General features: G+C 48.5%; 1 protein-coding gene across 1 annotated transcript in view; it reads right to left on the bottom strand.

Annotated features, from left to right (window-relative positions):
* Nucleotides 1–17,846, bottom strand: part of Adgre1 (adhesion G protein-coupled receptor E1) — a 58,110-nt gene extending 40,264 nt beyond the window's left edge. Inside the window, exons 1-4 of the mRNA XM_047532165.1 lie at nucleotides 17,664–17,846; nucleotides 13,399–13,452; nucleotides 7,756–7,902; nucleotides 6,875–7,027 (exon numbers count right to left, since the gene is read on the bottom strand). Coding sequence (XP_047388121.1) covers nucleotides 6,875–7,027; nucleotides 7,756–7,902; nucleotides 13,399–13,452; nucleotides 17,664–17,694 — 385 coding nt within the window. The 5' untranslated portion in view covers nucleotides 17,695–17,846. The remainder of the gene's footprint in view (nucleotides 1–6,874; nucleotides 7,028–7,755; nucleotides 7,903–13,398; nucleotides 13,453–17,663) is intronic.
* Between the last annotated feature and the right edge of the window lie 6,006 nt (nucleotides 17,847–23,852).

The following is a 23,852-nucleotide window of genomic DNA, read 5'->3' as shown; positions in this document are numbered from 1 at the left end:
AGGATCTCCGGAGCCCATTGATGACCAAATTTACCTGCCTTTATCAAGGACTGCAAGCAAGGAGATGCTAATTAATGCCCCCTGGGCCCTTACCTGCCTGAATCACCTTGACCCTCCCCCTGCCCATGGTTTCTCACTTAATGCAAAACCAGGCCTAGTCAAGTAGGCAGGAAGGAGAGAAAGGTAAGGGGGGAGAGAACTGAAGAACAAAAGAGACTTTAACCTATGAAAGATGTGGGGTGCGCTCACTTCTTGGGACTTTTGGAATATCAGCCATGGCCCCCTTCTCCCTGCCGGGAGAAGTCTGTATTATTCCCTTTAAACAATCCAAACTATGGTCCTTATTCAACAGTACCAAATGATTAAGCAAACTGATAACCGAGGCAGGATGGACAAATGGATATAAGATTCTATCCATGATAAAGAAAAAGGGGGGAATGAAAAGACCCCTGTCCCACCAGCTCAGGCCTATTTTAAGAGAAAAAGAAAAATTATTAACGGGGCATGTTAAAGGAATTTATCTGAAGATTTAGCTAAGAAAGAGGCAGGATAATTGGGAAAGTCAGAGCATGTCTGAACTAACAGGAGCTGATAAGCAGGAACTATAAAACTGTCCTGTAAAACTTCTGATACCAGATTCCTGACCAAGGACAGAGTAAATAGGATGAGATAACGAAGGACTGTAAATGGCAAAGTAAAATTATGGCTTGTGAAGCGTGTTATCCTAAGTTCTGAGCCGCTCTGACCCCCCCCAGGAAGGTTATCCTTAACAAGGTTCCTTCTCGGGCCTTCACAGATAAAATGAGAGAAGTCTGTGTTTATACATTCTTTACCATTTTTTACGACCCGTGCTGCGGGCAATTAGGGAAAGCCTGTGTTTATGCAGGTGCGGGAGTGCGAGGCTGCGGGCAATTTGGGGAAGCCTGTGTCTCCGCCTGTGTCTCTATCTTTCATCCCCCTCTCCAGTTAAAGTAAATTTATGGCTTCTCCAAGAATGTCTAAATGCTGGATTCAAAATAACCAATAAGAAATCTGTTGCTTACCGTGCGCGCGAAACCTGCCCCTTTACCCTATAAAAAACCTGTACCCCAAAGCCCGGTGTGCCAGTTCACCGAAGCTCCGGCTGAGGTTTTACTGAGCACCCGCAGGCGCCTGTGTAATCAATAAACTGCCTCTTGCTTTTGCAGCCAGGGATCACGTGAGTTCTTCCTTGGACAGGGGGTCTGAGGGTCTTTCATGCTAAATATGAAAACATCAGATACTCTTAACTAAAATATATTTAAACATTAGACATATTTGTAATTTGGTTAATATAAAGAAGGTCTAAAATTCCTTTACTCTCTATGTTCTCATTGAGAATCAAGATACTAGCACTTAAACTATCAGGTGTGATATGTAAATGTCTAAAAACATTTTTTTCACCTGATAAAATAGAAGACTATAACATGTTGAGTAAATTAAAACAAAATTTGTATAAAATCATTTTCAAAGGCTTTACATATAATTAAATAGGCTATATATAATTGACTATATATAATTGACTATATATAATTAAATATAATTAACACAATAAGCTAAGGTTATTGGAAGTTTTTTATTCTTTAAATTCTATTGTCTCTATCATAAAGGCTGTTTGCAAATATAGATGAGACCTTTTCACAAACCCTTATTAATTGAACCTTCTAACTAAAGGACAGAAGAAAAAAATATACTTAAGACATTAATTTCTCATTCTAATAAAATAATTTCTCATGCTTGTTGAATTTCTATTATTATTTTTAAAAAGCTAATTTCAAAGACATTATGGCTTATACATGTGGTTTAATAACTTATCTTAAAATACCACCTTGTATTCCAAATTTCAAATTTCTCTTTAAAAACCAAATTTGATTAATATAAAAACATCAATGGCTATATTTTAATTAACCATGGTAATTAGTACTGACTTATTATGTTAATTATATTCTTGTTTTCCAGATAAAGAAGTCTTTAAAATATTGGATTTAAAGAAACATTTTATTAAGCTGATGTTCCCCAAAATAAAGTTTTTTCAATAATGCTCTCTTGCAAACTTATGTAATAATAACAAATTCATTAAAAAATTAATTATATCATTTAATATTTTAAAATTAAATAAGTGTTATACACTTTTTATATCACAGGCTACACTAAGAAGTAAACTTAGCTATATTTTTAGAAGACATTCAGGAAATACTGGCTTAAAGTCTGACAATATGGGATCTGGAAGTATCTGACACCTTCTCTTGGCTTGCCTGTTTCATGTTTCAGATGTGGTATTATGCTACTTAATCTATATTAATCCAAAGAATTTTAGATGGAAGTTCTATAAAATGATATTCAGATAAACAGGTTAAAGATGGTTTCAGGATTAAGATTCCTTCCCCAGATTTTGTCAAGAGACTCACTTAGGAAAAATTAAGTAAGCATTAAAAATTTTTTTCTTTTGAGCTTCTGACAACTATTATAAGCATTTACTAAATCTTCTAAACTGCTTTCCGTACATAAGCTCAGAGATATACATATTTAGTACATACAGAATTATATTGTTCATTTTAAAGTTTATAACACTGTTTTAGATTGCACATAATTAGTATTCTTTAACAACATTACTTTTCATGCCAGATTTTTGTCATTTAGTTCATTTATCCAAAACCCTACGTTGGACATTTAGATTATTTTTACTACTTTAAAAACAAGATTACTAAAGATATTCATATAACTGTATCTTTATACATAAAGATTATCTTTCCATAGATTCCTTAAAATACAATTGCTAGATCAATAATAACATAAATTCTAAGATTTGTAAATGATTTATTGAATCACTATCCTGACAGATACTACCAAGTCTAATGTAATAGCTTATGTTAATTTAGAATAATAAGGCCATTACCTATAGAACACATGTGTCATAGACTAATTTTCAATGTCTGTACTGACTGCATTTTATAGCTTTGTAACTCAGTACACTATTAGAGGCAAAATCAAATCCTATATTTGGTGAACACTGGGCCATCTTTCATTGTAAGACCCTTTTCAATGCAACAACACTGACTTTAATAATAGGTAACTTTTATTAATCTTCCTGGCCCAATAGAAATATTTCTTAAGTCACTTCTTAGGGTTTAAATACTTGTACAATGCTAGGTCATTGTCTACAATTCAAGGTTAATAATGCTTCAGTTTATAGCAATCTTTTTCTACAATTTAAAATAAATAAAAAGGGGAAAACAGATCCCTATGTAAATCTACTTAATTTCAAAAAATATTGTCGGAAAATTATGATATTGGGAGTTTCACTGCTGCTGAGTGACACATGGGGCAATAGAATGCACCAGGTTTTACAATAAGGAGGTCTTAAATCTCCAGCCACAATATTTATATGCAGCTCTTTGAGTTCTCTGGTAAGTGAAATATATGGGAACTCTGTTGGGCCCATTTCCCTGATCCACCTTCAATACATCCAACGATTTAGACTGGAGAATCAATCCCAGAATTTACTGATGATATTCATATGATGGGAGGTTTTGCAGATGCTCACATTACGCCCATCCATGTGACTGGATTTGACTATGCTGGCTGCAATGGAAACTTATCTGTATGCTGGTCCCATGATAGACTCTGGCTGTCTAGATGTAACCTTGAGAAAAAGACAGCATAAAGAATACCTAGGCCAGTCAATTGGCCCTTGAACCTTAGAATTGTATGTTCAAACACTTATTAGAATGGGACTTTCTCATATAAACTCTATGAAATATCCACCAATATCTTATTGCTTTAATTGTTCCGTGATAGAATCTGGCGCCTTTCCGGAATGAATAAAATATACAAATGTCTTACCAATACTACATCTCATCTCTAAAGGTGGTGGATATGTTTTTGAAAGGACCTTAAAAAAGTTGATGAAAGGCAGTTATATCAAAATATTTTCCTCTAGAAGATTCAAAGCCTAATGTGGCAACATCACCACTAAATGTTTTAATTTACTTCTTAAAAAGAATTTACAAGCAACCATGTTTAATCTAAATTTTTAATGCTATGAAAGATCTAAGGGGAAAAAAAGAAACATCTAAGGAACTAGGCAAATAATTGCATTGTTCAAAAATATTTTCAGTATACAAAATAAAATTAAATATACAATCATTCTGATTTTTGAAATTCCATGTAATTGGGACTATCCCCTATTGTTTGAATGTTACTTTACACTGCTAGTAACCAAGTAATAAAGACCGAATTAGAATCTAACAAACAAATTGATATTACAATAGAAAGATGAATAACTCATATTGATATTCTAACAGTGATTTCCTTGATGATAATTTGGTTCCTATATATTTTAATGTATTCTTTTAGGTTTCTATCTATTCCCACATTCATTATATCTAGGGCCATGGTTCCTTCTGTTAAGATGGTACGGCCCCTGAAAGTTAAGTATTAAAAGAATGATTGAGATCAAATTAAATGCTTTAACAGCTACTATTTCAAATATCAATAATGAGTCTTTTGTTCTCAAATTTAAACAAAGGATTAAATAACATAATGATTGTAAGCATGTATGTTGTTACAACTAAATATCATATTTCCCAATGGAACTAAGAGATAATTAAGAATCATCTAATGGACATTTGACACAGCAATAATAATAGCCTGGATCTTGTGAAATTGCATCACTACATCCAGGATATTCAAAAGATAGAATTTATCTCATGAACTCTACATTCCTGGTTGATCAGATGTTTCCTAAATCGAATGGTATTGGAATATGTTTGCTACTAATTCTTTCTGTACTGTGATAATAGCTTACCATACACTCAGAACCAAGAGCCAGGATCTCGAAGCAGCACTCCCACAAGTAGCCGGGACCTCGGAATGCTCTCAGAACAAAGATCCGGAGCCTCAATGTAACTGCCTATTATTTGTACTTTAAACTTTTAAACTTTAAACTATTAAAAGCAGGGAGATGTGGGAAGCCATCCTTATTTAGCAGAAGCAGACTAGTTTGAGCCCTGGGACTCAGAGACCTGGCTTCTAGGAACTGCTGGGAATCATGTGATCTCCATGGAAGTGGTTCCCTGTCTCCTGGAATTTTCTGCCTAAAGAATGACTTCTGACTCCTCCCTATCCTGTCCATCACAGAAGAAGCTCCTCCCAGTCCTGGCCCCCTTGACCTGTCTGTCTATAAATAAAGGAGAGCTGGGTGAGTTGCTGTAAGAGGCCAGAGCTGGTGTGATCAGACCCTCACGCCCCCTCTCACAGAAAGAGAGTATTGGCTCTTGTTTGTTTATTAAGAAGATGAGTTTTTTGGGTAGTAGATAGAAAAACCGTCAACATCCTCCTCCGGCAGTTAACCATTTTCTCCTCCACGTGAGATGTGGCAGAGAAGACCCCAAGAGGTGAGAAGTTTCTACTAAGTTCAGCCACTGCTACCCAATGGAACCAACTGCCCCCTACTCAGGGAATGCTGGGCAAAGGCTGGAGACCTCGTTGGCCCGTGGTGACAGGAGGGTGGGAGAGTGCTACTGGAATCCAGCAAGTGGAAGACAAAGATGCTGGCAAATACCCAACCATGCATGAGTCACCCCCACAACAACAAGATGTCCAGCCCAAAAGGTCAGCAGTGCTGGGGTGGCCACACACACACCTGAACACGCTCAGGTGGAAACCAACCAGAACAGCCCAACCTAAACTGCCAGCCCAGAGTAGGTCAAGAACCAAATGAAGGGTCATCCCTGGTGGTCACCAACTTTAGGACAGTGTGTAATTTATAACTAACTGCCACAGAGGGACTATGAAGCCAGATGTGCTGGCAACACCTCCTTAACTAAGCCGGGTTCTGCTACAGGCTGCTTGGTGCCACGGACTCATGGAGAACAGCGGTGTCGCCCTAGACACTGGAAGGTAGAGCCATTCTCTCCTGGTGAGGACATTCCAGCAGGAAGGTGGATTCCAGGGGAAAAACTGGAGAGAGGGGGAGAGTCACGTGGAGGCTGCTGCAGCAATGAGGAAGCCTGAGCCCAGGGCAGACGGCAGAACCCCAGGTGCACGCACCACGCGCATTCCCCGAGCTGTGTGACCGGCAGCGTGGAGGCAAAGGGAAGACAAGCGGGACCCGAGGCCTGACCTCCAGAGCCTCTGGGGAGAGCTCACAGTTCAGGTCTGAGCGCTCCCTGGGGAGGGCCTCTTTGGGCCCTGGCACCCTTGGTGGTGGGACTGCTCTGTGCATGGCAGGATGCTTGGCAGCTCCTCTGTCCCCTACCTGTGAGACGCTGCCACTAACACACACCTCCACCTGTGACAATCCAGCATGCCTCTGGATTTCCCAGCATCTTCTTTGGGGAAAACAGTCACTCTAGTGACAAGAGCTCCTCCCTAACATCAAGCATGACCCACTCATGGCTTGATCCATGTTGGCCCTCGACAGGAGTTCAGATCCCAGCTCATCCACCTCAAGGCTGTGCACCCTCAGAAAAGTCACTCCACCTGTCTGAGCCCCAGGGCTCTCATCCCCGTGATGAGGGCCATCACACCATCCTCGTGTGGTCTTCCAGTGAGGCCACCCCTCCTTAATCAGGTAGGCAAATGATGCAGACCAAGTCGTCTATACCTTCACAAGTGGAGCCCTTGGACACAAATCCAGCTTGGCAGCTGCACCTGTAGCTCCCCACAGAGTTGGCACAGTTGGAATGCTCAGGGCAGAGCCTACCAAGGAGGCACTCGTCAATGTCTCGTCAATGAAAGGCAGAGGGGACAGGCACGGGGACCAGAGAGTCGCCTGTGAGTCTAGAGATGCACACACTCACCCCAGTGCTAGACGCCCACCCTGGGCTCATGCCAAAGGGCCCAGAGGAGTTACCTGAGCAGGAGAAGGTGCCTGGCTTCCCCGGGCCCCAGTCTCCAGTGGGAGAGGAGAAGCCGGGAAGACAGCTGCACTGGTACCTCCCACGCAGGTTCTTGCAGACTGAGTTAGGGCCACAGGGTGGGGGGCTCTCAGAACATTCATCAACATCTGGACAGAGAAATGACCAGTCTGACAAATTTGCCCATCCAACCCGGCACAATGGCACATGCCCGTAATCCCAGCAGCTGGGGAGGCTGAGGTAGAAAGATTGCGAGTTCAAGTCTATCCTCAGCAAAAAGTGAGGCACTAAGCAACTCACTGAGATCCTATCTCTAAATAAAATACAAAATAGGACTAGGGATGTGACTCAGTGTTTAAGTGACCCTGGATTCAATTCCCAGTACACATAGACCAAAAAAAAAAAAAAAAAATTGAAAACTGCCCAATCCTGAATAGTAGATGCCATTTTCCAAGATGGCTGAATGAAACCTCCTTCCCACATGCTCCTCCTTCAGGGTGATGTGACATCCTTCAAGGAAGGATGTGAATGTGTTCCCTCCCACACTTTCATGAGGTGGCAGAGCTGCCAGGTCACAAAAATGTGAAGCTAGGTCCTAGGAACACCATGCACTTCCACCTTGTTCCCTGAGGTGGAATATGCCGCCATGCTGTGAGGAAGCCCAACCAGCCCTCACACCCAAAGTGGTCAGGTCAGAACAAGAGAGAGCAGGGTGAAGAGGGGACGAGGGAGGGAGGGAAATGGGAAGGAGGGAGGGAGAAAGGAAGGGAGGAAGTCCTCTTGCATCTTTGATGAGCGAAGTCCTTGTATCCACTGCCCAGCACCTTCTGAATGATTTTCCTACCAGATCCTGGAGGGTTTGTGGGTGTGAACTCACCTTTGCATTGCACTCCTGGGTCCCTGAATTGACTTTGTCCATTGCTGGACAGGAAGCCTCGTTTGCAAGTGCAGTAGTAGCTCCCCAAGGTGTTGGTGCAGGTTGCATAAGCTGGGCATGTGGTGGTGTCCGCACACTCATTTACATCTGGGCAGCATGGAGGGAAGGATTTGGAAAAGATTAGAGTGTAGGGACCCCAGCACAAAAGGGGGCAGTGACCGTTGTGGGTTCAACGAGTCTTCAAGAGGTGCACGAAGCCCTAAACCCTGGTGCCTGTGATGTGATCTTACTTAAAGGGGGTCTTCCTGGATGCAATTGGAATGTAAATGAAGATGCAGTCGCAGGGAGTGGGGCAGACCTTCAATCCAGCCTAAGTGGTGCCTTCTAAGGAGGGAAGAGACTCCAAGACAGGCTCAGGGAGAACGCGCGTGACAATGGAGGCAGACTGGGGAAACATGTCTAGAAGCCTAGGAGCACCAAGGACTGCCAGCAACCTCAGAAGCTAAGACAAAGGAGCAGTGCAGGTTCCACATGACAGAGAACAGCCCCCACACACTGGGGCTCCAGCCTCAGCCCCAGAAATGCAAGAGAAAAAATTGTTGCTGCTTTAAGCCTCCCAGCTTGTGCCCTAAGCACCTGAGATAGCAACCAACAATGCTAAGTCGAGTACCTTCAAGACCCAAGGCCCTTGCTACTCAATGTGAGGTCCATGGGACAGCAGCATGGGCATCCTCTTGGAGGCAATGTCAGAGGGTCCTTACATGCCACTTCTGAGCCACAATAGTTAAGTAGTGTGACTTCTGCTCTCTCTGCCCTTCATGGACTCCAAGGTCCAAGGTCCAAGGACAGGAAGACCAAACAATGGAAGGGGACTGTCCCTTTATCATCATGTGACAGAAAGTTGCCTGCTAGCCAGGCATACCCATATTGGCTGTTGAGGGTGAGAAGTTTCTACTAAGTTCAGCCAGTGCTACGCCACTGGGACCAACTGTCCCCTACTCAGGGAATGCTGGGCAAAGGCTGGAGACCTCGTTGGCCTGTGGTGACAGGAGGGTGGGAGAGTGCTACTGGAATCCAGCAAGTGGAAGACAAAGATGCTGGCAAATACCCAACCATGCATGAGTCACCCCCACAACAACAAGATGTCCAGCCCAAGAGGTCAGTAGTGCTGGGGTGGCCACACACACACCTGAACACACTGAGGTGGAAACCAGCCAGAACAGCTCAACCTAAATTGCCAGACCAGAGTAGGTCAAGAACCAAATGAAGGGTCATCCCTGGTGGTCACCAACTAAAGGGCGATTTGTTACACAGCTATAACTAATGGCTACAGAAGGACTATGAAGGCAGATGTGCTGGCAAACATCTCCTAAACTAAGCTGGGGTTCTGATGCAGCCTGAATGGTGCCACGGCCTGCTCCATAGAATCATGGAAACCCTGAAGGTACTACAAAGCTATTTGAGGTCTAAGGAACCACGAGTGCCAAGGTCCTGGGGCAGACCACTCCTGTGATTTTGTAGAAGAACCCAAAGGCCAGTGGGAAGAGGAGCAGAAAGTTGGGGAGAGTGGGAGGAGGTGAGGACAGCAAGGAGACAGGGTCAGCTCCCCCGTGACCCACTGGAACACTGTCAGTCTGTGACTGTCAGTAGGGCCATGGGAGGGTTTTGAGTGGAGGAGGATCACAGCCTGACTTAGTTTTAACATGATGCTTCTGACCACTGATTGGAAGATGAACCAGAGGCACAGAAGCAAAGTGATCAGGGAGGAGGTGACTGTCCTTGTCCAGGTGAACGATGCTGGTGGGTACACCCCAGGTGGTGCAGTGAGAAACTGGGCATCCTGGGGGTGACGACGGTGGTGCTAAGGAGGCTGGTCCCTGGACGGAGCGGGCTGACGCGCCCACGGGCGCCCGCCTCCGCGGCTGGGCAACTCCGCCAGGAGCCCTCAGGCTGAGGCACAGGGCCTTTCGGCCGTGACCCCGCCCTCCTGGATTATCACACAGGCCTGGAGAGCCCAGCCCACGCCCTGCCCTGTTTACTCCGCTCCCAGAAGGCGCCTCAGATGCTATCTCTCTTCTCCTTTCCAGCTTCCTCTTTCATCTGCAGCCACGCTTCTCGCCGCAGACTTCCGGCAAGTTCCCACTGGTGCTCGCTGGAACCTGAGCTTCCCTCTTCCTCTGGCTCCATCTCTCCCAATCCAGATCCTCCGGAAACCAGAAGGACAGCCTGGTCCTGTGTCACTGGGCCCCTGCCCACCTGCCCAGCTCATCCGCAGCCCGACCCCACGGCCTTGCTCATCTTCACTCAGTCCCCCAACTCTGGCCAGCTCGGACCTCTGCCCCGCCTCCGGCTGCCAGGAGGTCCCGTCTGCCCCACCTCCTTGCCTGGGCGGCTCCAATGCACCCACCCATGCGAGAGCCAAGGTCCTGGGGCAGACCACTCCTGTGATTTTTGTAGAATAACCCAAAGGCCAGTGGGAAGAGGAGCAGAAAGTCGGGGAAAGTGGGAGGAGGTGAGGACAGCAAGGAGACACAGAGACAAAGTCACTCCCTCAGGAAAGCTTCCCAACCACCTCAGGGGACCCCTTAAAAAAAAAATCATACAAGAAACAGCTCACTCCTTTTTAAAAAATTAAAGCATAAATAACTTTGATTAGAAAAATGAGTTTGGATAAGTCTGAAATTTATCCTGAGAAAGAAGAACAGGAGCTCTTGGTTCCAATGCAAGTTCCAGAGGGCAAAGGAACAAAGGTGCAAATCAGAATGTTGTTTAAATCGCCCAACTTTTTTCTGCACCTTACTTTACTGCAAGGCATTTGTTCTCTGTTCCTGCCAGATGAAAAAGAGCATAGGGATTTTTCTCGTAAAAAATATAGGTTTTCAGATCCCTGCCCTGTTTAGGTTGGTCTTATTCCCACATCCACAACATGCCTTAAAGACCCTAAAGAGGTTGTTTAACTCATTTTTCTCTCTCTTGCATTAAACACAAGCCACATGAAGGCACAGAGGGCTCAGGAAGGTCGACCTGGCCCAAAACCCTGCACCTCAGCTGGGCACACAGGAGCCACACAGCAAATGCTTTGAAGTGAATCAATCGAAAGATCTCCCAGCCCAACACAGGTCCACACACACACACACACACACACACAACTACTTTAAGGCACTTGCTACATTGAGACTGGACACAAAGGGACCCAGGTTTCCAGTGCACAGATCCCCAAGAGCCTTCCTCCTGCTGGGGACAAATCCCTCCCCCACCATGCATCTGAAACCCACTGTCCAGCGTCCACTCTGTGCCCAGCATTTGAAAGGCCTGGGGAAGACCAACAGTACCCAGGGATCCAGTTTCTGCTCAGAGCTTAGGTTAAGCAGGCAGGGTTGCTGAGGTGTTCCCAGCCACTCCCTCCTCCTTGGAAGGGACAGTGAGGTCCCTCTTCCCAGAGCCGCTGAGATGCCTTCACAGGTGCCAGGCCTCAAGTGAGGGTGCAAAGCCTGGCCACTGGTCCTCACGGCTCTGCGGGCACACGGAGCTGCAGCCCCAGGAACCGAACACCTGGTCCCCACTCCATGCAGCGGTGCACGCTGAGCAACGAACAGGCCACTCAGACTCCTGTGAGCCCAGCGACGGCTTCATGTGTCAGCATGGCCAGGCCACGGGTGCCCAGACGCTTGGTCCACGTTGCCCCCATGAGCCGGCTGCACGGGTGCCTTTGGATGAGGCCAACATTGGCCTGTGCTGCAGACGGGAAAGCACAGGCCTGGCCCCTCAGCCCAAGGTCACAGAGACTCTAAAACGGGCTTTCCCTGAGGACACAGGGCTTTTCCTGTGCAGCCATTTTCAGGCTGGGACTTAGGCCCTTTTCCTGCCCTCACTCTGGAATCAAAGAGTCAGCTCTCTCGGGCCTCGGGACGCCACTAGACCAAGCTTGCCCTGGCCCTCCGGGGTCTCAGGACTCCACCAGACCAGAGCTCACCCTGGCCCTCCTGGGCCTCGGGCCTCCACTAGAACCGAGTTCACCCTGGCCCTCCTGGGCCTCGGGCCTCCAGTAGACCTGAACTTACCCTAGCCCTCCTGGGCCTCGGGCCTCCACTAGAACCAAGTTCACCCTGACCCTCCTGGGCCTTGGGCCTGCAGTAGACCTGAGCTCACCCTGACCCTCCTGGGCCTTGGGTCTCCAGCTAGATTGACCATACGCTCTCCATGGTCACCAGCCTGCCCACCCACTCTGACCACTTGGGGACCGGCCAGCCTCCCTGATCCTATGACTCATCTCCTTATGAGTCACACACAGACCCCACATGCACACACAACACATGCACACACCATACCACACACAACACATAACACGTACACGTATCACACAACATACACATACAACACAACACACAAAACACATAACATGCACAACAGATACAACACAGCACACAGCACGACACGTAGCGCACGCGCATCCACGCGTGCCAGAGCCTCCCATCTCCCTGGGGAGCCCTCGTTCACATCTTCTCACGTGACGGGCACTAGTCTAGATGCTGCGGACTCTGCAGCAAAACAAGACACAGCAAACCCACCTCACAGATGGAGGCCGGGCAGCATTAAAAATGGGGTGGCCACTGACAAGGTACCAAATGGACAGAAACTGAAAGAAAATGAGAGGGCGCCATGGAGGCGTTGGGCAAGAGCTTTCCAAGCCCAGGAAATGACCTCTGCAGAGGTCCAGGGCAGGGTTGGCCCGGAGGGCTGGAGGCACAGCCAGGAGGAGCCCATGTGACTGGAGCAGAGGGGAGGGCAGAGAGGAAGCAGGGGGAGAGGGAGGACGGAGGAAGAGGGGAGGGGTGGGAGGAGGGAGAGAGGAGGAGGAGGGAGAGGAGGAGGGAGGCAGGAACCTTTAAGAGGTGGAGCCTGGTGAGAGGTCTTCAGGTCATTGGGCTGTGCCCTTGAAGGGGACTGTGGGACCCCAGTCTTTTCCTCTTTTTCTTTTTCTCCTTTACCTCCAACCTTGTGGTGAGCAATTTCTGGACTCCCTCCATGAGGTGCCACACCTGTCCAGAGCAAGGGCCAACCAATCATGTGAGAGTGAGAGCTCTTAGCCGAAAGAAGCCTTTCCCCTTTATCAGTTGATTATCTCAGGTATTCTTCCTAGTGGAGGTGGACTAACACGGAGAGCGAAACAGTAATGCAAACTTAATTACCAGCTCACAGTCCCTGATAGGTGATAGCCGAGAAAGCAAAGAATTGTGAAAAGAAAAAGACGTCATAAGGTCCCTACTAATATTTCAAGAGCCAGGATTGGAGGGCTGAGAGCTTTTGTGAAGCCGTGGTCTAGAGAGAACCTGGGTTCCGAGGTCACAGAAGTACTGCCACAGGAAGAGCAGCTTCACAACATCCCGTGGGACGGGACACACTATCATCTGTGCTTGAGACACTGAGAGGTAATATGACTTTCCTGAGGTCACACAGCAGTTTCACGGCATGAAAGAGCCTGGAGCAGGAATCTGGAGATCCGCATATCAGCCCTTCAAATGCCCCTGACTCACTCCCAGAAAGTGTCCAGATGAGGCTCAGCCTCTGGGGACAAAGAGACCTCCTCCCCAGGAAAAGGCCTCCGATCACATCCGGCATATGGATTCTCTCCAGCCAACTTACCCCCTGTTTTTAGCTGCGGCTTGGCCATCTCCCAGTTGCACATAACACAACACCCTGTGGAGAGGGGAAAAAAACCATGAACCCCAAAACCTGCAAAATTGCTCCTGGATCGGCCTCACAGAAACAGGTTTGGCAAAACAGGATGGGAACCCCACTTGAGGGACGAGGACACGCTTCACGTCATCCTCGACCACTTCTGACTTGGTGTGCTTTTTTCTTGTTTGGGTTTTTCAGTTCTATTTTGTTTTCACTGACACGCGATCACTGCATTTATCTGTGGGACGCAGGGTGGCGTCCCGATGCATCTGCACACTGCGTCCTGATCAGGGCCTTCATCAGAACATTTCAAATCCTCTCTTTTGTTGTTTTGAAATATACAAAATAATATAACAGGCCAGCATTTTGTCATTGGAGGATTCTGGATTGGCCTATGGATTTGCCTCTACCAGGGAACCTTGTACAGTTATGCGTCCTGGTGAGAATACCTGCTGTCCTTTCGCTCCTGGTCACAGCACTGCCTTAAGCATTAAGGTGGGTCTGGTGGTGACAAATCCCCTCAGCCTTTGCTTGTTGAGGGCAATTTATTTCTCCTGCATTTCTGAAGGACAGCTTTGCTGAATTAGATGCTCTGAGCTGATAGCTTTTTCCTTTCAATGCTTTGAATATATCCACCCCACCCCCCATTCTCCCTGAACCTGCAGGATTTCTGCTGGGAAATCTGCTGATAGTCTAACAGAGATTTCCTTTTAAAAGACTTAATGCTTTCCCCGTACTGCTTTTAGAATTCTCTTTGGCTTTGACATTTGACAATTTGAGCATGGCACACTTTGGAAAAGACCTTTGTAGGCTGAATCTATCTGGGGACTTTTGAGCCTGCTAAACCTGGATGTCCATACATTTTCCAAGAACTGGGACTTTTCAGCTATTATTTCATTAAATAAATTTCCTGTGACTTTTCCCATCACTTTTCCTTCTGGAGTTCCCCAAATCCAAATGCCTGCTCACTTTATGATGTCCCTTAAGCCCCATGGCATTTTTTATTTTTTTGGTCTGACAGAGTTATTTCAAAAGACCTGTCTTCAAGTTCAGAAAATTTTTCTTGCTTGCACACTGGATCTGAGAAGCAGCCACCTTGGGGCCTCATCCCCAGCAAAGCTACACCACTGTCTCCAAACACCCACCACCTAGGCCGCTAAGGCTCTCGGACACCACTGACACTGACCACAGCCGAAGACCCTATTGGCACTACACCACTTCACCTACCCTGACCCAAAGTCAAAGAACTGCACCTGACTGACACCCTAGAGCCCATCTAAAGGGAAGAGTCCTGTAGACTGACTTTAGTCCACAAAATGAGAAGAGATGTTTCATAGGGTGCATAGATATCAACCAAGGGACAGAAGAAACATGAAAAAGCTTGGAATCATGACACCTCCAAAGGAGGTGTTCCTAAGTAGTAGACCCCTAAGAAAAGGGACTCCATGAAAGGTCTAAAAATCAATTCAGAACATCAATCTCCAGGGAACTGAGGGAGATGCAATTTTTGTTTCTATTTACTGAAAAAAATGGTTTCAGCAGATTTTTAGAAACCTACAATAAACATCCACTCCAAAAAGGGGTGATATAAGCCAGGAGTGGTGGTGATGCCCATCATCTTGGAGACTTAGATCACAAGTGTGAGGCCAACCTCAGCAGCAACTCAGTGAGGCCCTAGGCAACTTAGCAAGACCCTGTCTCAAAATAAAAAGTTAGAAGAACTGGGGATGTGGCTCCTTTGCTCAATCCCCAGTACCAAAACTGGGTTAGGGGGGATATCCCTTCATGGGGAATTAAAGTCATTCCTAAAAAACAGATTTAGAAAACCTTACTCTTTCATGTTTAAGACACATACTGATGTGCATATAGACACACAGACACAGATACACATGTAGTCTCTGTGGTGTTAAATTTACCTGGAAGGATAGTGTGATTAACTTTAAAAGGCATTCAGAAGGCAGTGCAGCCCTGCAGCAGTTAGACCCCCTCCCTCATCACCACCACCATCTCCATCACCATCACCACCATCTCCATCACCACCACCACCATCTCTACCACCAGCACCACCATCTCCATCACCAACACCACCATCTCCATTACTACCACCACCATCTCCATTACCAGAACCACCATCTCTACCACCAGCACCACCATCTCCATCACCACCACCACCATCTCCATTACCACCACCACCATCTCATCACCAACACCACCATCTCCATCACCAACACCACCATCTCCATCACCAACACCACCATCTCCATTACCACCACCACCATCTCATCACCAACACACCATCTCCATCACCAGCACCACCATCTCTACCACTAGCACCACCATCTCCATCACCAACACCACCATCTCTATCACCACCACCACCATCTCCATCACCACCACCACCATCTCATCACCACCACAACCAACACCTCCATCACTACCACCATCTCCATCACCAACCCCACCATCTCCATCACCACCACAATCTCCATCACCAACACCACCATCTCCATCACCACCACCATCTCCATCACCAACACCACCATCTCCATCACCACCACCATCTCCATCACCAACCCCACCATCTCTATCACCAACACCACCATCTCCATCACCACCACCACCATCTCCATCACCACCACCACCATCTCATCACCACCACAACCAACACCTCCATCACCACCACCATCTCCATCACCAACCCCACCATCTCCATCACCACCACCATCTCCATCACCAACCCCACCATCTCCATCACCACCACCATCTCCATCACCAACACCACCATCTCCATCACCACCACCATCTCCATCACCAACACCACCATCTCCATCACCACCACCATCTCCATCACCAACACCACCATCTCCATCACCAACCCACCATCTCCATCACCAACCCCACCATCTCTATCACCAACACCACCATCTCCATCACTAACACCACCATCTCCATCACCAACCCACCATCTCCATCACCATTGACATTTTCATCATCATCACTACCACCATCATCATCATTGCCATCATCAGCTTCACCATCATTACCATCACCGCTATCATCAACATCAAAATATCATTACTCAAGTCTGTACAAATGAACTTCAGAAATAAGGGGTGCTAATGACAGATACCAGTACTGACTCTCCAGATGACAGCTCTGCATTCCCACATTTGGGTTTCTCAAGCCACTTGCTCCTTCTGAAGAAGCTTTCCAACTGACAAGCCCCACAGATCCAAACTCCCAACATTGCCATCCATTGTTCTAATGGAAATTCTCATGATCATTAATTATCTTGGAGGCAACAGAGCATAGTGTTTACACCTGCAAACTCAGGAGGTGAAGTACTTGGGTTTTAAATTTTGGCTTCACCAACGGCCAACTGCGTGGGTTTGGGAAAGTTATTTAATCTCTCCCTGCCTCAGTTTCCTCCTCTGTAAAATAGGAGAACAGGACCACTGGGCACCAGCAGAGGACACCCACACTGCTGTTTTGAAAATGTCCCCCATTCTTCAATTTGAAAAAAAATCTTGCAAGACATACAAAGAGAACCAGCTACACAGAAGATGAGCAAGAGCAAGACAGACCAACACCTGAAGACAGAAGCAAGAGTCCAGTGGGACTTTACCAAACCTCGGCACAAGTGTCGGCCCTGGAACATGCCTTCCTGACTTCCTCCGCAGCACGATCCTGGTCCCCGTCCCATGACAACTCCACTACTTTCACTGACTTATTCTTTGGAGCAAATCTACCACCAGATTGCCTGTCCCCGCACCCTGGCAAGTCACTGATCTTGGGCGGGCTATCCTGCTCCTTTGCCTCAGTTTCCCACTTTGTAACGTGGGGCTGACTGGCCCAATAATGTGGGGGTTTGGTAAAGGCTGTGTCCTATGTTTAGAGAACTGGGAACCATTGCTGTCACAGTTGGTGACTCTCTGTCCATGCCCAGCAGTGCTTCAGGTCTGGGAGCACAGCCTGCTGCTGTGTGCTTGGTGCCTTCAACAGCACCTGGTTGTGTAGTAGCTGCTCAGGAAACTCACATCACACAAGCAACCCTGAGGTCAGAACTCCCTGGTCTGGGCATTTTTGTCAAAGGTCCCAGTGAAGGTGTTTGCAGTATCCATCCTAGAATCGCCATGACCTGGCCAGGCTGACCGTGGCCCTCCCATTGCCCTGCCACCCTTTCCCAGCCCTCACCTCCACCACCTCTCCCCCATGAGCCTCACACTCACCCCAGAAGAGGAGCACCCCGAAGCTCCACATGGTGCTACGGTTCTGTCCTTCAAGGAGGGGAACCTTTTCTTTAAACTCTTCTTGGTGGGAAAGGGAAAGGGCGGGGCCAGGGTTGCTCAAGGCTGCCAGCCCCACACATCACAGATGTTTTGCTGAGTTGCTGCGAGCAAAGACGACAGTGTGGCAAGTCCCTAATCTTTCCCTTTAACTGAGCTACGGTGCGCTTCCCCCCGCCCTCCTCCTCCTCCTTTTCCTCTGTCTCTCTCCCTCCCCAACTTCCTCTCCTTCCCCCACTTCCTCTCCTTCCCTTTCTCTTTCTCTTTTTTCCCACCAATCTCTCTCCCATCCCTCACCACCTCCCTTAGTTGCAGCCAATACAGAAGCTTCCACCTCCTGCCCCCTACGAAGCAAGCCCAAACCTCGGCTTCCCTTCCCCATGAAGCAGTCACCAGAATCATCGCTCACAGGCCCTGTTCTGGGCACATTGTAACAGAGTTTAATTTTAACATCTTGCCAGCCTGGTAAAGTTGGGACTCTCCTCGCCCCACACAAGGGAACTGAGGTTGCAGAGGAGATGCGACTTTTCCAAGGCCACCCAGACCCAAGATTTGAACCCAAGACCCCTAGACTCCAGGGTCCAGAGCTCTGGTCATTTCTTCTTCCATCCGCTCCCCAGTCTCTGGTCACAACTTAGCAACAGCCCCCCTACAACTCCCACTCCAAGCCCAACACACGCACCATCTTATAAATACAGGGCTAGTTGTATATTGTCAGGGACCCCCAGATGCAGGCCTTGAGAAAGGGGTTCTAGTGAAAGTAGCTTAGCAGAGAGGAGACCCCCCAAAAAACACCAGCTGGAGAGCAAGGAGTGAGACAAGGAGGGGAGAGAAAAGAGTGGCCTGTTATCAGACATGCTGCAGCAGGGCCAGTGGGGCTTGGGGGGCAGCACAGCCTGCAGTCCCCTCACTCATCCCAACGGAGGGAGGTGTCTGGGGGCAGCTTGGTGGTGGAGCACTCGCCTGGCATGCGAGATCCACGGGTTTGACCTCTGGCACTGTGTTACGGTTTGGATGTGAGGTGTCCCCCCCAGAAGCTCACATGTGAGACAATGCAGGAAGGTTCAGAGGAGACATGGCTGGGTTGTATGTAAGAGTCTTAACCCGATCAGTGGATCGATCCCTGATGGGATTATTGAAGTGGCGGGTGTGGCTGGAGGAGACCGGAGTTGGGGCGAGGCTATGGGGTATTACATTTTGCATCTGGAGAGTGGACTTTCTGCTTCCTGATGACGTGAGCTGCTTCCCTCCTGCCACACTCTTCCACCATGATGTCCTGCCTCACCTGGAGCCCCGAGGAATGGAGCTGGCCTAAGACCTCCGAAACCAGCAGCCCTCAAGTAAACCTGTCCTCCTCTATAATTGCGCTACTCAGATCATTCAGTCACAGCAGCGAAATAGCCACAAAAATGCACTGCAAGGAAAAGAGCGAGAAAGAGGGAGAGGGAAGCCAGGGGCCCTGGGCTGCACCCTGCCCGCTGTTGGGCACCAGGTTCGCTCCCGGCAGGTAGCAGCTTCAGACACCTGGCCCCGGTGCCACAATCCCCTTAGTAACAACATGCGGTGACGGTGAGATGTCCTGTGAGAGGGAACTGACCTGTCAAGGGTCCTGGGCGTGCTCGGCATCTACTGCAAGCTATAGAAGAGGCATGAGGACCGTGGCGTGAACCTCAGAGGAGCTGATCTGATGACGCAACTGGGCAGGGCTGGGCACACGGGAATGCTCCCCACCCGGCCACACTGAGAGCTGGAGTCAGACTGGAATCAAATCACGGGCTCTGCAAGGTATTCCCAGGGTGACTTCGCGAGGCGACTCCCCTCTCAGAGCCTCGGCGCCTTCTCGGGAGAGTAGGGATAAAGGTCAGCCTTGCCCCAGAGGATCCGAGTGCAGGACACACTGTGACGTGCTGGACTGGTGGCCTGGTGGGCTGCTGCATAGTACATGCTCAATAAACCAGTGTGGCGCTGGTCTGGGGGCGGGCGTGGTCACACTGCTGACACCCAGGGCTTGGGACGGGCAGGTTTGGTCTCCACGTTGGATGGTGCGGAACCAGAGCTGGGGAGTTCAGTCTGACCCAGGCTGGGATCGAGGGCACCACCCCCCAGGGGAGCTGATGCCCAAGCTGAAGCCTGGGGAACAAGCAAAAGTCCGTCAAGCTCAGCAGAAAAGATGGTGCGGGAGAAACGCGCATGCGCAGAAGCCCACGAGGCGCAAGGGAAACTGCCGGCAGAGAAGGGGATCCATTCCACGGCCACAGCTCCAGGAATCTTTCTCTGCCACAACCCTCCCGTCTCGGAGCCGAGGATGTTCGTTAAAGAGACCCCAGATGCGGAGCAATGGGAGGTAAAGAAAAGACAAACAGACACAGTAGGGAGAAAAAGCTGGGGCCAGGTGGGTAGCCAAGCCCTGGTGAGGCTTGACGCCTCAGATCTAGCTCAGCAAGTCTATCACACAGGGTTCGTCATGGAGCAGCTAACTGTGGGGAAGTCTCAGCAAAGCAGGCAAGCTGAAGGATACAGGACTGGCGAGACATTAGACCGTCTTATTTTGCTCAGAACTCACCAGCCCTGGGAGCAGGTGCTGAACTCAAGACCTTGACTGACAGGGCCACATGCCTTCCCATGTAGACGCCTCTGGCGGGCATTACCATAGCAGCTGGGGCATCTCGACCTGCACCTTGGCACAGGCAGCTCCCAGCAGGAACGCAGCCATGAGTTAGATCACCCCACCCACACTGTTGCTCTCCTCTGGGGAGATCTCCTGCTCTGGCCCCATGGGTCCTCAGCCCAGGTCCAGCTGGACTTTTCCCTTCCTGTAACTAAGATGAGAGATCTCTTTGTTAATATTTCTTTTTTAATTGCCAAATAAAAATTGTGTATATTCATGGTGAACAACATGATGTTTTTAAATGCGTATGTTTTAGAGTAGCTAAGTTGAGCTGAGCAACGTGTCCATCGACTCACTCGCACGCTACGTTGCGAGGTGAGGATCCTCTGGAGCTTCCTGCTGAGCAGTCTTCAAGTGCACCATGCATTGCTACCAAGTGCAGCCGCCTTGTTGACTACAGACCCTGGAGCTTATCCCTCCTGTCTGACATCCCCTGCGTGCTTCCACCAACATCTCCCTGACGTCTCCTCTGCCCCCCAACCCTGGGTATTTTCAAGATGCTTCTGATAGTCAGAGGCTGAGCAAGGGGGAAGGTCCCAGATGTCCACATCAGAGAAATGCCCCAGATAATCATCAGCTCAGCAGAAGCCACAGAGGCAGCTGCTCCTCCCGCCTCCCGTCCCCTGCCATTACCAACCCCACTCTCTCCTCCCTTAGTCCTTGTGGGGTGATGCTGCCAGCTTGGAGAGTCTGCCAGGCCCTGTGCTTCCTCCTCCAAGTCTGCTTAAATGTTTTCACAGTGTGCAACCTGAGGCAGATAGATCCATGTGATGGTTTTAACAATGTCCACAAATGTTCAAGCATTTGAACCAATTCTTCACTCGAGCTGACTCATTTCTAATAAACAGAAAAAGGAGGATGTGACATTGTGTGGCCACTGAGCCTAGGTCAAAAGAGACATGTGGTTTACTCCTTGCTCACTACTTGCAGAAGGAAAATCCAGCACCATGTTGAAAGAATGGTCAAGCTGAGCTGTGGAGAGACCCATGTGTTGCCATTTTGTGTTGCTACAATAAACTAGCTGAGACTGGAGACTTTATAAAGAAAAGAGGTTTAGTTAGCTCACAGCTCTGAGGTCCAAGAGCTGGTATTTGTCGGAAGCTGCAAATGAACCGTGGGCATGTCTAAGCCATCTCTAAGCAGAGGTGTGGCCCTCAGAGAACTGTCGGTGTAATCTCACCATCTGAGACTGCTTCATTGCCTTGGCAAACATCCTTTCGAAGAGAATTCTGGATACTGTGGAACCGACTGGCTCAGACAGCAACTCCCCGGAGGGAGAGAGAGATACCAGTGCCCCAATTAGTCTTGAGGTGCCAGCTGCCTGGAGGAGGAAGAAGGACTCCGTAAGTGACAAGGCTCCCCCCCAGGCCAACTTTCACACAGCGCCCCGCTTCTGATCTACCTTGAAGAACACTCTGTGCAATAAATTCCTGTGGTGTGTTTCACTATAAATAAAGCATTCATAGACTTTTCCCCTTTCTTAAGATCAGACCCATCAGGTCTTTTCCACCTGTAAAGCCCCCGCTTTAAAAAATATTTTCCGTGTCTTTTGCTGTATTCCTTGATATTAGTTTTTCAGACTTTTATTTCCAGCCTCTGAGGGTGACTTACTCCCTCCCCGCCCAGGCAGCAGCTGGGAAGCCCTGGTGTCTGCTCCGTGCGGCCTCCTGATGCTGATCTGGGGCCATTCTCTGATGTGGACATCTGGGACCACCGCAGTGTTGGAAATGTGTGCCGAAGAGGTCAGATAACAAGACGGGGAGCAGGAGACCGAGAGGGGCCAGGCTCGCTCTTTCTATAAAAACGACGATTCTCAGGAGGACCAACTTGTTCCCGGAAGTCCTCCATTAACCCCTCCTCGGGCGCAGCTCCCAAGACCTAATCACCTTCTGAGACAGAGGAGAGGGCCCAACGTCCTGCAGGAGGTACTTCTTACCCCACTGCCCCCCCAGGTGGAGAGCAAGCAGTCACGCCAGGCCCACCTGGGACCTCACCGTGTGCTGCCCCAGGCGAATCCTTGTTCAGATGCGTTTCATGGCCTGTTCGGGACTTCTGCCTCCACTAGAGCTGGCAGAGCTGGCCGTCCGAGAGCTGGTAAAGCCAAGGCTGCTGCCGCAGTGTGGCGGGGATGCGTGGAGAGCTACAGGACTCGTAGCGTCCACTCTGGGAGAGTTCCAGAGGGCTGAGGGCCACTGGCGTTCAAGGCTCAGGGCTGCTGTCACTCAGGGAGCTGCATTTTGCCAATTCATGATTTTTATTCTGATTAAGGAAAAAAAAAAAAACTCAGCTGATTGATACGTTTCCACCACACTAGAGACCAAGCCTCCAACACATGCATCTTGGAGGACACACTCAAACCACATCCATGTGAGGAGGAACTGAGGCCTCCACTCTCCAGCCATGTGGGCCAGTGGCCTTGGGTCAGGTCCTCTGGCCCCAGCTAAACTTTCCAGGATGTAGCCCTTATGAGAAGCTTGACCACAATGTCATGAGAGCCCCTGAGCCAGAACCTCTCGGCCAAACCACCCCCAGACCCTTGAACCTCCATAACTATAAGAAAATGCATTTGCTGTTTTAGACTGCTAAGTTTTGGAGAAATTTGTTACACAGCAGGAGCTGGCTGGCATACTGATGATCTTTCCCTATAAAATAAGGATAAGAATGTGTCTACTTCACAGGGTGCGAGGCTTGATGCAGGTGTAAATCCCTGCTTGGCACAGATTGGACATTCCGTCCTGGTGGTCATTATTGTCATGTGCATTAGCATCAGCCTCATTGTTCTAAGTGTCACCGCTCTTCATGGAAGAAATCCCGGCAAAAATTGAATTGCAGAAGTCAGTAAAGTTCATACCACACAACCTTATACCATGAGTTAAGGCTTTAAATTTTATCTTCAGGACAATAGAAAGGGGCTCAATTAGGGAGTCACGGGCTCAGGCTGGTATCTTACAACTCTGGTTTCAGGAAGCCGGACATGGGACAGGATGGGGTCATGGCCAGGGAGACAGGAAGGAAGGAGGAGTGTCAGAGGTGGAAACAACAGAATTGGGGGGTTGCCCGGATACAGAGGCAGGGAGTCTGAAACAGAGGAGGAGTTGAAATGTGGAGGGTGAGAGGGAGAATTGCAGGGTTTTCTAGTCAGGCACGGTGGCACACACCTGTAATCCCAGTGGCTCAGGAGGCTGAGGCAGGAGGATTGCGAGTTCAAAGCCAGCCTCAGCAACTCAGGGAAGCCCTAAGCAGCTCAGCAGGACCCTGACTATAAATAAATATGAAAAATGACTGGGGATGTGGCTCAGTGGTTAAACACTCCTGAGTTCAATCCCTGATACTTAAAAAAAAATTTGCAAGTTTTTCTAATCAAGCCCATATTCCTCATGGGGTTGGAGATGAGAAGAGGCAGTGGATGAGTTTCCTGTTGTGGCTGTAATGAATTGCCCCAAACTTGGTAGTGTGAAAAAGTA

This window comes from Sciurus carolinensis, chromosome 17 (genome assembly GCF_902686445.1).
Source record: "Sciurus carolinensis chromosome 17, mSciCar1.2, whole genome shotgun sequence".
Lineage (NCBI taxonomy): Eukaryota > Metazoa > Chordata > Mammalia > Rodentia > Sciuridae > Sciurus > Sciurus carolinensis.
The sequence above is the reverse complement of the archived record's forward strand: the minus strand, read 5'-3'. Positions and strand labels throughout refer to the sequence as shown.